We start from the raw sequence: 12,128 nt of genomic DNA, 5'->3' as shown, positions 1-12,128 counted from the left end.
ACTCCTTAATTATGTGTTCAACCAAGATTAAAATGGATAAAGAATGTTCTGCACATACAGAGGACTGATGGTGGTCACAAAACAGTTTTAGTCTATGTTCTGTCTGTCCTCTGTGGATGATGTAGAGGACATTCCCACAAATGTTAATTTAATTGATACACTAATCTGATGTGGGGGACAAACAGGATAAAATGGAGATTTCCTCTTATGTGACCCTTAAACAATGTCAAAGCAGTGCTTGGACTACAATGCAGGCAGAAATGTATAGATTTGTTTGTTGACATAATCTCTTTTCTAAATATGACGGATTGTTTGTTTTTAAGCAATTTTCTTCATCACAGCAAAGTTTTTATAATTTCTCTGTAGCATAGTTTCCATCTCACTATATTAATACAAAACATTTGGCAGCCAGTTTCATCAGCAGAACAAGTCTTTCCACCATCTCACATTTTTGAAGATGTATAACCCAGTCCACGGCCCTAAATAATATAAGCTTATCCTTCCTGCTGTTAGCCTCAGTTTGAATAATTTATATGCAGCAATAAATAGAAACAGCATCTCTGGCAGCAACTTGGAAATTGGCACTGGAGAAATGGGAGATTCATCTTTTTCCCCAAACCAACATGTAAGAAATAAAATCAAGCACCCCAGAATCAAGGGCTCACTCGTTCACTGAGCACTCTAATGGCAGGCTGCATTCAGCTGCACTTGATACTCTGATATTTCTTGAACTAATAAGTGCCCTCTTTGAACTATCATTGAGTATTGTGCAGATGTTCACCCTATTTTTTGCATGGGCAAACACTTCTGGTTGAGCACTCATGTCTTGAGATCTGATGCAGCATTAAAGAAAACAAAATTGGCTTTTATTTGGAAACAGTTTCTTCTCCCTGGTTTTTCTTTGTGGTGATTCTGGTAATTGATCTCTTATCATTTTCCATTATGGAAAGTAGGGGCAAAAATACATTCTAAAACTTTATCATTATATGCAACTCTAATGAAAATAAATGTGCCCCAATTACAAGTTTTAGGAACTTGTAAATGCACTTTGGTTCACGTGAGCTTTATGGTTTAATGCGCTTACAATGTCCAACCGTGAATATCTCTGAAAGCTGCTCTGATTTCTTGGTCACATTTCTGTTAGAACACATGGAAGTTAGGATTAACACTCAAATGAATTTCAGTGTTGCTAAATGGAATATGGGACAACAAACCAAAATTTCACATCTTGGAAACTGGCTACCCTCATTTTAACCTTATTTATTCAATATTTAGCAGGATACACAGGAAATGTGTACTGTCGTTCCACATTTCTTATAACTTTACTTCACAAAGCTTAAAAATGCACTGATCAGCAACTTTATATTCAGTGCCTTAAAAACTGTTTAACCAGATCTCTTGCTTTGCTGATGTTATTGTGAATAGAAAGTTATTAATAAAGTGCCAGAAATACAGAAACCTTTTTGAAAGACATTATCCCTGCTTTTGAAACCAAAAACGCCTATCCTTTTAACCTTCCTACCTAGTTCTGTTTTGGATCAAAGAGTGACAGATGGGTTAAAACTTGAACATGTTACTTTTACACTGCAATACTCACACAGATATACTAAAAACAGACAATTTTGCACAGTCTCTCATAAGGTCAATTTGTGATTATAAATTACCTTAATATGACCAATCCTTTTTTAATGTTCTGCAAGAATTTATGGTTTTGAATGCACAGCATAAAGCTTGTTACACCTAGTATTTCAATATTATATAACAGCATCAGGGAGCTTTTTAGACATATCCCATATTAATAACACTGAAAATAAAACATAAAAATGGTCTAAAAACAAATCAACCCTGGTTTCACTTTAGAATCAGAGAAAGCTTTCTTAGTTGAAAGCGTGACCTTTGTTTCACCTTTCCTCTTAGACACTTAAGTGCCACATTGCTGCTATGATTTAAAAAAACACATGAAATAGCCATTGGTATTTAAATTGCATGCAAACACTAGAAAATGCAGTGGTTTTGGTCAAAAAATTATTTCAGGATCTATAATTGTTGATGTATCAGATCACTGTTAAGAACATACATATTCTTCTGCAAAACATAAATATTGTCTTTTTTGTATTTGTGGCAGCGGGCACATGCATTTTAATACTGACAAGCAATTGTGGAGCAGTTAATTTTGTACACTTTGCAACAGGAAACATTCGATTGCTGATCTTGTAATGTTGGCACTGCTTTGGTATGTTACATGCTGTGCAAAGTGTGGAGATAAGATGTTAGCTGATCCCTACCTGGTTTCAGTTAAATCAAGTTGCAAGAGAAGATGTTGTAGTTTGGTGCACACAATGATTTTACTAAAGTGCTGAAAAGCAAATTAAGACTTCACTCATAAAGGTCTTTCGATCATTGTGAAAGACCAAATGGACATTGCTTTTGTGAGGACTATGTAGTTTGCTGCAATTGCTGGGGCTATTTAACAGAAATGCCAAAGTGAGCTGACTGATGCTTGTTGAAGTGTCAACAACTAATGAGAACACAACCTCAGGATTCCTCCCAGACTTTGTTAACATACACTAACAGGAGTTGTAATAGATTGTCTGGGTCTTGAGGTCGTACCTGGCAGTTGGTTGTATTAATTGGAAGAAGAAAAACTAAACTTGCTCCATTAGTTCTTGAACAACAACTCTGAACAAAGGGCTATAGATTGATACAATTTGATATGACCTTAGGGAAATTTACCTTGGACTCAAAAAGCCACTTAACTAACAGACAAAAACACAGGTATGCAAGCTACACCATACACACTTAACTCATTCAAATGAAGAATTGATTATGGCATTTTATCCAGATATGTCTTTGTTGAATTCATGTCTAGATGGGGCCCATGTGTTTGCATGTGCAAGAATTTGCTGAAGAAACTAGCTGATTATAATATGCAGAACACTAGATATATGTTCAATATTGGAAAAAAAAAATTTGCTGGTTGACAGTAAACATATAAGTAAGTTAATTAAACTATAGGATCCTAATTTTGCAAACATATTTCAAAACTAATGGAACAAAAGACTATGTGGGTCCTTTTTTGGGCTATACTTAGTATAACACACATATACACGTTCGACACATCGTCAGAGGAAAATACTCTTTGTTTTAAACTTCCAAGCAGCAACATTTACTCGTCCTTTGGGCAACTTTATTCCTTAAGAAACATAACTGTTGACTATTTCCCACCATATTTTACTAATTTAGCAGCTGCTCAGGTCCAGGTAGATGAAATCATGCATAAAGGAATTTGTTTAAATCTCTTTGAGGAACTTTGCTGAAAAATTACACTGCTCTTTCCAGTCAAAATGGAACCCTTTTCAATGTATCAATGCCTCATATTTCCACTTTAATATTGAATGAACCTGGAACGCACTCCAGAATTAAGTTCAAACTCTGGCTTTTGCCTAAGAAAAACAACACAACTGACTTACCTCCTATTGCTGCCTCTGAAGAACTATCCAACATGGAAGCATCAACATTTTCTCTAACATCACTGTCTGAGATCTGTCAGAGTTTGGTATGCCTTAGGTTGGGAAATTTTTTTTTTCTTGTGTAGATATGAACGATGATAATGACATATCTTGTGTCAGTTACATTACATTGGGTTGACATCTTGCATCACACATGTACTCCTCACTTCCATTTAAGCAATTGGTGTTTTAATGGACAAATCTGTAAAAACTGACAGACTCTCCATGCTGTTTAATTATTTACGTAAGGTATATTGGTAAACACACACCAAAAAAATACTTATTTAATTGTAGAAGGTGTATCTCAATAAATTAGAATAGTATTGACAAAATCATTTATTTCAGTAACTTAATTCACTATGTGAAACATTATATACTGTAGATTAATTACACAAAGACTGATGTTTTCATGAATAGAATATTACATCAGATTAATGTCTACCTACAATTTTCAATTGTAGGTAGACAGGAAAGACGGGCAAATAGAGGGGGAGATATTCAGCAAAGGTCACCAGCTCTGGGACTCAAACCCGGGACAGCCGCACTGAGGACTATAGCTTCTGCACATGGTCACATGCTTAACTTCTACACCAACCGGCCCACACCGGTTGATATTTCAAAAAAAATACTTTCAATCTGACAAACAAGCCTCATCGGAATGTTGTAAATGACTGTACTTGTATTTGCAACCTTTACGTCTTTGACAGTTTAATGCTCAGGCCCCTTGATGATTGTGTTTTCATGCTGTTTTTCAGGGAGTGAGCGTGCAGCCTTAGTGATGAAGTTTAACTTGTTCAAGCAACAAACAACGCCCATGGTCGCAGCAAAACCAACGGGGGCCAGTGACTTGAGTGTTACTCCAGCCCCCGTAGCGTTAGTCTCCGCTGAGAACTCCACGGAGCCAGTCAACAAGAACGATGCCTTTGATGAGATCAAAAACAAGTTCCTGAATGAAATTGACAAGATTCCACGTGAGTGCCAGGAAAAACCAAAAACTGTTATTGACGTGACTCTCAACAATTATTTCAGAATTAGATTTTCTCTTTTGCTGCAGGCATCATCAGTTCCATAATGTCTTTATTTGGTATTGATCACTGGCTGCTCTTCCTAATGGCAGGGAAATCTAATTTTCATCCAATCTAACTGCTAACCTTCCACCTCTCACTAAATCTATGTGGCCTGGGGCATGACAAGAAGCAGGCTAAATGATCATTCGGTCAAACTTGAGAGTATGTGCCTCTTATTTCTGTTTCTGAATGGGTCTGTTCCATCTATGAACTGGTTTGTGTGTTCTCCTCAGTGCCATCCTGGGCCATCATTGCCATTGCCGTGGTCGCTGCTTTACTGATTCTAACATGTTGCTTCTGCATCATCAAGAAATGCTGTTGCAAGAAGAAGAAGAACAAGAAGGGCAAGAAGGGGAAGGGTGACATGGGGATGAAGAACTTGAAAGGAGGAGAGGTATGTTTCACTGACAGAGGTTGCATCACAGCTAAGAAAATTTATATTGTCCCTGCATATGAACCACAATTGACTTTGACCCATTCATGACCCTATTAGCTAATGTCTACTGGGTTTATTGTTAGGCACTGTAGTAGAATAAAGATAAAAATTTTGAATCATACACATGACTCAGCTAATTTGTTATGCTTTAGTGCAGTAGCATGAAAATATTAGTTTGCTTCCTAAAGTTTGTTGGATTACTGATTAGAATCTAACAAAGATTGTAGAACTTGATATTGATGTTTTTCTAACCCAGTCAAGAGTGTTTTTCACAGATTTTGATTACACTGTTTGTCAATCATAATTATTTGTTTCATTTTCTCTTTCTTTCTCTGTTATTCAATGTATTTGTCATAAATGTTATTGTTGCTTTTCTTTCATGTGGGCTTTGGGGTTTGAGTAAAAATGACAAGGTTCTTCATTACACAGTCTCTTTTATGACTGCTTCTCTTACATTGAATAAAGAGTAATTATGAAAAATTACTAGCTTGCACTAAATGTTCCTTTAGGACCAAAAATTTTAATTGTGCGTTGTTGTGACTTGAAAACATAAAAAATACAGGTATATAAAACCTAAAAGCACGCAATTGTGCCAATAAGGAGGCTTTTCCATCTGTCATTTTCCTCACTCCCTGCAGAGTAGCTTACTGCATTTGCTGTGATTACCCTTCTTTGGTGTCTGCTGTGAGTTCAATCTCTTCCTTTTTCTCTGCTCTCCTCCTTCCTGCTTTGTGTCTTATGTGTGCTCCGTGTATCTTGACTGGGGTGGACTTCTTTGTCTACGGTAGGTTTGACAGCACGTGGCACCCCTCTCTGGCTGCTCTGTGTAAGCACAGACCAGGGCAGGGCGGAGGCGATGCTGGAGGGGCGGGGTTGGTCTGGTCTGGGCTTGGAGGGGTTGGATTGCAGTGATGATGACAATGATTGCTTTGGCTTCCTTAGTTTTTTGCAAGTTTTGGTGCTGCAGGTGCTTGAGGACTCAATGAGCGCAACTACGCTGCTTAGCAGAATCCACTAAACTGTTATGCTGCACCAACTGCCATGTCTTGACTATCCAGAGATTGCAGTTTTATTTTTTGCAAAAATGAATAATAACATTTTTTTTTATAATGGCTTGAAGTGAACGTGAAACTCATCTTAAGGTTAAGCCTTTGAATGTCGAACGCACCAAGCAACTCACTAGAGATCACTAACATGCATGTGCAAGGGGTAAGCTGGGTATTTTGTCAAAACATTGTAACTAAATTTAACTGAACGCTTGGAGCAGGCTTTTGCTATGACATAAATCAATTGTGGAGCACAACCACAACTAATGTTTCACCATCTATTCCTCTGTAGATTCCCTCGGGTATGAAATTTAGACTCTGTTACCTGGTCGTTCAAACAAGCTCCTTGTTTTACAACAGATGAATATGTCTGCATCTCTTGACAAAGACCAGCATATGCCCTTGCAGTAGGTTATCATTGAATGGCCACATCTTGACTTGAGAGTAACTTTCCTGGATGACCCATGCTGCTGACATACAAGGTGACAGTCAGTAATGACCCCCCCCCCCCCCCAAAGATATGGTTATCCTGAATAGGTGCCTGAATTAGCAATAAACAGAGGCCTGATTCAGCTCAGTCCAAAGCTGACCGTCAGCACACAAAACTCAGCAAAAGGCATTCATTCAGATATACTGTATCTGCATCTCTGAGCTCCCACAGGAAGTATGACAAGAACTGAATCTTATGCATATAGCATGATACATCCATGGATTTGAAAATTTTTGTCAGAACAGATGTAGAGACTTTTTTGAATCTTAGAAATAATTGTGACTCTTTTTTTTTATATTTACTAATCTTAAGATTTCATTATAGATTTGCCATCGAAAATAAACTGGAATCTTGCATTGTGTGGCCTGGCATGCTTGAATGAAAGGCATTAGCAGAACACAGCCACAGATTCCAAATTGAAAAGGATGCAGAGTAAGAATGTATGTGTGTATGAGAGAGAGAGAGAGCATGTTAATGCTTGAGAGTCTGCATGTAAGCAAATGTGTGGGTGTGTTGTGTGTAAGAAGTTGTATAGTGGTTATGTTCACTGTTTTATTTGTTTCTCTAGCTCATCAGTGAATATCTGGAGTCTCCAGTTTCATAAAGACATTTTCAAGAATATATTCATACAACAGTAGACCATGACAACATTACATCATGTATGCTAACTAAGTTCTTTCCTTTAAAACAAAGCTAGTTTCGGGGCCCGGCGATAGCGCCAGGGTGAAATGTGCGACACACATTCAGAGGTCCTTGCTGCAGCCACTGCTGGTTTGACTCTCGGCCCAGGCGACCTTTGCTGCATATCTTCCCACTCTCTTCACCCCTTTTTATAAAGGCCACTAGAGCCAAACAAAAAAAAAAAAAAAAAATGTTTCTTCCATCTGAATGGTCAAGATTGCTTCCAAAGCACAGAAAAACTTAACAATCTTAGATGAATGTACATGAGTGTTCACAATAATAAATATTTCATTTTCACTTTGATTTCCCGATTATGTCAAGGCTAATCAAAACAAGCCTGGACTTAGATTGGATATTGCATATCTTGAGATCATTTTGTAAATCACTGAGGTGAATAGTCAATTTACCAAAGCCACTCTAAGAGTAAAAGGTTAGGAAAGCAAAAATATTGCTAAGCGATATAAGTTAATAATAGTTTCTGGTTTAAAAAACCTGGATTAAAAACCCTGCTTGTCTAACTTTTTCCACTGTTATAAAAAAAATATTGTTTAATTCATAAACCCAATGAGGTGAGATATTTTTACCATTAGAGCCTGATGACAGAAAATGCCCCCAGTATAAAGGTGAGCGAAAGCTTCATGCTACATTAAAACACTCTGCTCTTATTTGGTACAGTTAATACAACCAAAAAAGAACACAACAGAATAGGTCTTGTAAAAATAAATGAGGCCATGGATCATTTTGTGTAAAACATTGCAATGTGTTTATGGCTCAGGAGAGGAAGTATTATTTTCCAACTAAAAGACAAATGGTTATACACTCAGCCCCCTATTGTGTTGGATCACTGCACTCAAAATGTTCACTTGAGTACTCACTCACTACATTGCACCTTGCTCTTTATTTTGCGATTTGTAACGTATACCAGCTCCCAAATTGTACACACTGCTGTTAAATGTCTGCTGTTTTTTTGTAAAAAAAAATGAAGGTCTGATAAATAATTTCTAAACTTTTTTCACATTAAATGTGGCATATTTCCTGTTCCAATTCAATTAAAAAACAAAACAAAAAAAGAAGATAAAATAAAAAGCAGTAACCTTGTTGTATATACTTTTTTGAAGCATCTTTGATTCTGTTCCAGCATTCAGTCTGCTTGTGGACAACAACAAAAAACTGTTATAGTGAATCTGCCAGGAATAAAATGTAGGGGTTCAAAGTAGATTTTCCTAATATTTCCTAATAAAAGCTGTATTTTGCACTCAGGTTACAAATGTTCAAATGGATCTAATGGTACAAAGATATCAGCAAGGAAAAGGATACAGAAACATTCCACGGCATTAGATTCACACCATGGCACATAAACCGAGAAAACAAAAACCTACAGTGACATTACTAAAACATTTATCCAAAACAAAATAAAAAGACAGGACTGAAATGGTCAGAGAGGCTACCAAGAGCCTGTCAGTAACAACAAATGAGCAGTAGGTGTTTTTGGCAGGTACTGGTTCTTCCAAAGAAAACATCAAGGTCTAGCCAAAACCACGTGTTATGGTCTGATGAAATTAAACTCGAACGTCTGAGTAGTTCCAAAAACCCCAAACATTTCCGGTGGCAGCTAGAAAGCTGAAGATGAGGAGGGATTTCATTTTTAGCATCACAGTGAGTCCAAATGCACATTCAAATAAGCAAAAGACTGACTTCATGGTAGGACAATTAAAGATTTGCAATAACCTAACCAAAATGTTAAAATTAATTTTAGCAGAAATCTGTGGGGTCACCTAAAGAGGGCTGTGGACCACAAATGTCCTCACCATCCAAGAGATTTTGAGCTTTTGCAAAGTAAAGTAGAAAAGAGATGAACTGATTCTACCAGAGACAACCAAATGCTGAAATAATTTATTGTTTGAATTTATTTTTATACAGGGTAAATATTATACTATATGTCAACATACACATTTAAAAGGATTTATCATAGTCTCATGGTTTGCATCACAAAAACATTACATTTAAACAGGGGTGAGTAGACTTTTGAGAACCACTGTACCTTAGAAAATGTGTACTGTCTAGACTTGACAAAAGCTGTTTGAAATCCAAATTTAGTACACATGATTGTCCAGTTTACATTAGTAAAAATATCATAAATCCATAGGTAAGTGAAGAGAAGAAAGGCTAATGAATCGTTTGAACACAAGAGCAGTGTCCTTGAGCAAGACCCTGAACACCTACATTGACTAAGATGTATCAGTTGATGTGTAATTGTAAAACGAGCACACAGAGTATATATTTATAAGAGGAAGTGCACTATTGGTGGATGTGGGAGTGTGTTAATTAAAAGATCTTTCTACAGTGTTTTGAAAAAGCTAAGCAACATTAAAAAGTGCTATAAAAATGTGGACTACTCACATTGAACTCTTGAAGTCTTTGATCATATTAAGTAGCTGTGTGAAAAATAATCACTGAGCAAAATCTGCCACAGTCTGAGATCTAATATGTCACAAAACTGTGACTTAAACCTATGCTATGACCTGATACTAAGTTATGATTAGCTTAACAGCTAAGAAAATGTGCAAGCTAGAGAACCAAATCAGCAAGACTGGGAATAAGTAGAGACTTCCTAAAGCAACTTGGTTGGTAAGTTGCAAACATTTACAACAGCATTAGAAATAAGTAATTTAAACATATCGCTCTGACTCCAAAGGTTCACTTGCATAATTTCATAAAAAAAGTGCAATTACATAATTTAGTTTGCACAGTTGTGGTTAGTGTAACACACAAGTCAGAGTTTTGTATGTATGTTTGGGGTCATGGATTACTATATCTTTTAGGTAATGTTAAAAATCAAACAAATTTCTTCTTAACTAAACAGTATAAAAAACAACTGAGAAACAAAGACAAAGTAAAACACATCACAAAGGTTATTGAGTGGTCACTAAAATGGTATTCTAATACACGGTCTTTTCTCACATAAAACCTTTCAGAATGTTCTTACAGTTTGAACTATCCAGTGCTCTATGGAGAAGTTCAAAACTGAACAGAAATCATTGTTATGAAAGTTGTACAAAATACAAAACTGACAAGAATTTTTTATCATCCATTGGTGCTTAATAAATTAGTTGTGGCATATTTACCAGTATTTATCTCATTCACAAAGTGTATGAATGTATTACAATTTGGCCTTATATTTGGCAATATATCCACCATACATTTCCCTACTACTGCATCACCTAAAACCTTTTTTCTACTTCTGATTGAAATTGATTGTCTGATCTTCTTTAAGATCATGTGTACTTGCATTGCTTTGGTGTGAAGAGCTTTGCAGAGTATAGTGTCTTAATCTACTCATTATCAGTCCTTAAAAGTCCTTTAATAACTTAATATGGTTTATTTGGGATTCATCACAGTAATAGGTTGCGTAGCTGAGATATGCTGTCTGTTCTTTTTTTGTCCAGGAATTCAAACCAGTATTAGTACTCACTGCTACTATAGGAGGTTAAGTCAATTTAAGGCCTTATAATCACTGCTTTTTATAGTCTTAAACTGTTTTACTGTGTTATACTCTAGTTTACGGTATTTTACCTTTGCTCCACCCCTTCTGCATTAAATGTTGTGTTCTAGATCTGTGAAACATCCACCACAGGTTATTTTGATGTTTTATTTCTACAATGTTTTGTAAATGAGAAACAAATCCTGGCTTAGATATTACATCACTTTAACACACATGAAAAACCAAAAACAGCAAATGGTGTCACCCAGGAAATAATGAAATCAAGTCAGGTTGCAACCGTGGCCATCGATGAACAGTTTGCACTTGTAACACAGGGGTAAGTTGAAGGTAGGTGCTGTGACTAACCTGACAGCTGATACCTAAGGTTTGGTGTTCAGCTCAGCCACCCCTTCACTGCCATCCTCTCACACTCTCCTTTGCCATCTGTCCAACTTCTATCATTGCAGAAACCCCAGGATGATGATGATGAGGAAGATGATGTGGAGCCAGGCCTAACTGGAGATGAGAAAGAGGAAGAGGTGAAGGAGAAGGAAAAGCTTGGGAAGCTGCAGTACTCCATTGATTATGATTTCCAGGAAAACAAGGCAAGCAATAATAATTTTTTTTGCTATTACCCACAGTGCCTTGCAACAGTATAAATATCCTTTTAACGTTTCCACTTTTTGTTACATTACAACCACATACTTCAGTGCATGTTATTTCCTTTTTATGTGACACACCACCATAAAACTCTGTTGTATAATTGTGAATCTGAGGAAAAAAGCTACTTTTTTTAACGAAAAAACATGTGAATATGCATTCAGTCACTCTTATTCTAATTGCCTTCAGAGGTCCACCTATGTGGGATTTAATCTCAGTATAAACAAAGCTGTGAAGAAGTTTAAAGCAGAGTTAGGCTTTAAACCAGTATCTTAAACTTTGAACATCTCACAGAGCACTGTTCAATCCATCAATGGAAAATGGAAAGAATATGGTGCAACTGCATTCCCACCAAGACATGGTCATCCACCTAAACCCTAAACTGACAGTCAGGGCAAGAAGAACATTATTTAGAGAAGCAGCCAAGAGGTATATTGGTAATTCTGGAGAAGTTTTAGCTATCCACATCTCTGGTGGGGAGAATGATAAATTTGCACCATTTGGACTTTGCCACAAGTCATTTGTTTTTTGGTGTCCAAACATGCAAAATAAAGTCCAATATCTTTTACTGAATGCGCTTTGCTCAAATGAGACTAAAAGTTTACTTTTTGGCCAACGTGCAAATCCTCTGTCTGGAAGAAAATTAGCACTGCACTTTACCCTGAACACACCATCCCCACTTTGAAATACACAGTGTTGGCAGCATCAACCTGAGAAGATTTATTTTTTTATACAGGGACAGGGAAGTTTGTCAAGGT

General features: G+C 36.7%; 1 protein-coding gene across 6 annotated transcripts in view; it reads left to right on the top strand.

Annotated features, from left to right (window-relative positions):
- LOC124868338 (synaptotagmin-2-like) overlaps window positions 1–12,128 on the top strand; it is a 90,692-nt gene that overhangs the window by 63,276 nt on the left and 15,288 nt on the right. For 5 of the 6 annotated variants that reach the window (XM_047365522.1, XM_047365503.1, XM_047365540.1 and 2 more), the window contains 3 exons: window positions 4,265–4,480; window positions 4,810–4,970; window positions 11,178–11,315. In XM_047365522.1, the coding sequence (XP_047221478.1) occupies window positions 4,288–4,480; window positions 4,810–4,970; window positions 11,178–11,315 (492 nt within the window). In that variant the 5' untranslated portion in view covers window positions 4,265–4,287. The remainder of the gene's footprint in view (window positions 1–4,264; window positions 4,481–4,809; window positions 4,971–11,177; window positions 11,316–12,128) is intronic. The other variant, XM_047365550.1, reaches the window with a different exon arrangement.

Source organism: Girardinichthys multiradiatus, chromosome 1, assembly GCF_021462225.1.
Source record: "Girardinichthys multiradiatus isolate DD_20200921_A chromosome 1, DD_fGirMul_XY1, whole genome shotgun sequence".
In the NCBI taxonomy this organism is placed as follows: domain Eukaryota; kingdom Metazoa; phylum Chordata; class Actinopteri; order Cyprinodontiformes; family Goodeidae; genus Girardinichthys; species Girardinichthys multiradiatus.
This window is presented reverse-complemented; position numbering and strand designations above follow the sequence as displayed.